Consider the following 2,645-nt stretch of genomic DNA (forward strand, 5'->3'; position numbering starts at 1 on the left):
GACTGACGTAACCATTCGGGATCCTCGTGCCATTTTAACTCTATCAAACGCGCGACAGTACACCCTCTCGACGGGAGATCGGCCGGATTTAGGTTGCCTGAAACATGACGCCAACATTTCGGATCGGTGAGCTCGCGAACTTCTTTTACTCGGTTATGAACGAATACGCTCCAATTATATTCTCTATTGATCCACGCTATTACAGTCGACGAGTCAGACCAAAAATACGTTTTTACCTTATATAAATTCAACGTCTTTATAATCGTATTAGTTAATCTTGCACCGATCGTAGCTGCTAACAACTCTAAACGCGGTATACTTTGACGAGCATCTGGGCTGATTTTCGCGGGAGCGACTCGCGATTTAGCTTGTACAAAATTAACTCTAACGCCTGAACTACTTTTAATGCGTATAAAAATTACCGTTGCATAAGCAAATTTACTTGCATCACAGAAGGTGTGTAAGCTTACTTCATCCTTCGAATTAATTTTTTCCCATTAAACATCGAGGTATTTCTACATCACCTAAATTTTTCAAGTTGTTGTACCATTTAAGAAATTTTGTCTTTATCTCTATACCGACATCTTCATCCCACGTAAGATTTTTCGCCCATGCTTCCTGCAATAAAATTCGCGGACAAAGGGTGATCGGGCACACGAAACCTAAAGGATCAAAAATGCGATGCGTATACGATAGAATATCTTTCTTTGTGACCTTTTCTACATTAATTTCATTTAAATTAGAAACGTTTAATGATATCGCATCGCTATTTTTGATCCATAAAATACCCAATACCGGAGTCTTATTTTCACTTAAGTTGTCCCCGCTAAATTCCCAACCGCGGAGATCAAAACCAGCAAGCTCCATCGCCTTCTTTGCTTGAAACATAAAGTCATTTAATTCGTCAATCGTATTTATGCTAGTGACGCAATTGTCAACGTAAAAGCTACTTAAAAGTTTTTCAATTGCAGAACGCGTAAAAACTGATTCTTTATTACTGTTTATATCCGAAAGTAAATTTTTTAAGTGCAGATTTATAACCGCACCTAGCATAAATGGGCTACAGCACATGCCAAAAACTACTCTACAATGTCGAAATATAATTAAATTATTATGTTCATCATACCAGAAAAAAACGCATAAAATTTCTATTTTTTAACTTCAGAAGAATCTGCAAAAACGCCTTTTTAATGTCCGCTACAACACCAATATTATTCGTTTGAAAACGTAATAAAATCGCTGGCACCTCCTCAATGAGATTTGGTCCCTTGTGCAGACACTTATTTAAACTTGGGTGCGGCGGCTGTGTTGCAGACGCGTCGAATACAGGCCTAAGCACTGTGGTGCTGTTCTCCTTTACGACGTGCCGATGAGGTAAATAGTGTCCCCAATCGTCTACTTCTTCTTCAGGTACACGTTCGATGATCTTCTCGCGCTGCCACTCCTTGAACACGTTGTCATATTCGTTGTATCTTTCTTCCTTCTTTAGTTTGGTAACTAACGAATCCAACCGTTTAATGGCCACACTTTTGTTGTCGACGAGGGGTGCGTGATTTTTCTTCCACGGCAATTCTACTTCATAACGACCCTCGCTATTGAAAACAACTGTTTCTAAAAATTCTGCAAACACTGTTTCTTCGTGTTCCTTCAACTTCTTATGCGCAATCGGATCATGTATGCCTAATATATCTAACGACCACAACTCTTTCACGTCGTAGCTGCGGGCATACATTGACATGGCGTTGACGGTTGCGTTTTCACTTGTAACCTGATTGCGTACGGATCCCATAATCGTTCATCCTAATAATGTCTCGAAAGCAATCAGTCCATTTGTTAATTCTTGTCGCCTACCTGTTAATAATTTGCCTGCGACGTCTGCGCCAATCAGGATGGAGATCGGTTCACTACTGTCCCACAGATCGGTAAGTTCGATGTCAAACTTTTCTAACTCTTTATACCAATCACTATTGGACACAGGCTCTATCTTGCCGCAAATCTTTTCCTGATCGAGCGAGGCAAAATTGCACGCGAAATCATTCACTAAACTTTGCATGCGCACACGGTATTGTTTATGATACGTATTTTCCGACTGGCTTCCGCCGAAAAGCATATAGGTGAGCCGCTGTTCACCTATTGGCTTATAATTCAGTTGATTCGCGACTTCTTTTGTAATATAAGACCTTTGCGATCCACTATCAATCAGCACCCGTACGATTAACTCGCCGCTATCGCTATAAACTCGCGCCTTAAACGTCTGCATGAAAACTTGCGGGCAGTTACGTATTTTACCGATGCAGTTAAGTTCTTTCATTACACTCGCGCTATCGCCTTTCTTTATATTATCACTCTTTTTACCGTCGCCAGCTTCAAAATTGCACATTAAATCAACATGATGACGGTTGCAAATCGAGCACGTTACTCGTACGCGGCACGTTTTACAATTATGACCGATCTTTAAACAACAAAAACAAGTACGTTTTTTCTTAACAGTATCCTGTCGTTCGATAAGAGTCATCTTCTTAGCTTTTGCACAATTTTCACTGCTATGCGATTTCAAATCACAAAATAAACAATTAGTCTCCTTACCCTTTGCAGCCAATAAACCCATGGCGGTCGGATTGGCAGGTTTCTTTGAGTTATGATGA

At 40.3% G+C, this 2,645-nt stretch overlaps 1 protein-coding gene across 1 annotated transcript; it reads right to left on the reverse strand.

The window, feature by feature from the left end:
- Positions 1-524: 524 nt before the first annotated feature.
- Positions 525-1,789, reverse strand: LOC107265917 (the record flags this gene model as incomplete). Its single annotated transcript, XM_015735840.1, has 3 exons — positions 1,161-1,789; positions 789-1,084; positions 525-662 (listed from the first exon to the last, which is right to left on the reverse strand). Coding segments are annotated over exons 1-3 (1,063 nt in total), but the record flags the coding sequence as incomplete, so codon positions are not given.
- Between the last annotated feature and the right edge of the window lie 856 nt (positions 1,790-2,645).

Source organism: Cephus cinctus, unplaced genomic scaffold, assembly GCF_000341935.2.
Source record: "Cephus cinctus unplaced genomic scaffold, Ccin1 Ccin1_scaffold0250, whole genome shotgun sequence".
NCBI classification, from domain to species: Eukaryota; Metazoa; Arthropoda; class Insecta; order Hymenoptera; family Cephidae; genus Cephus; species Cephus cinctus.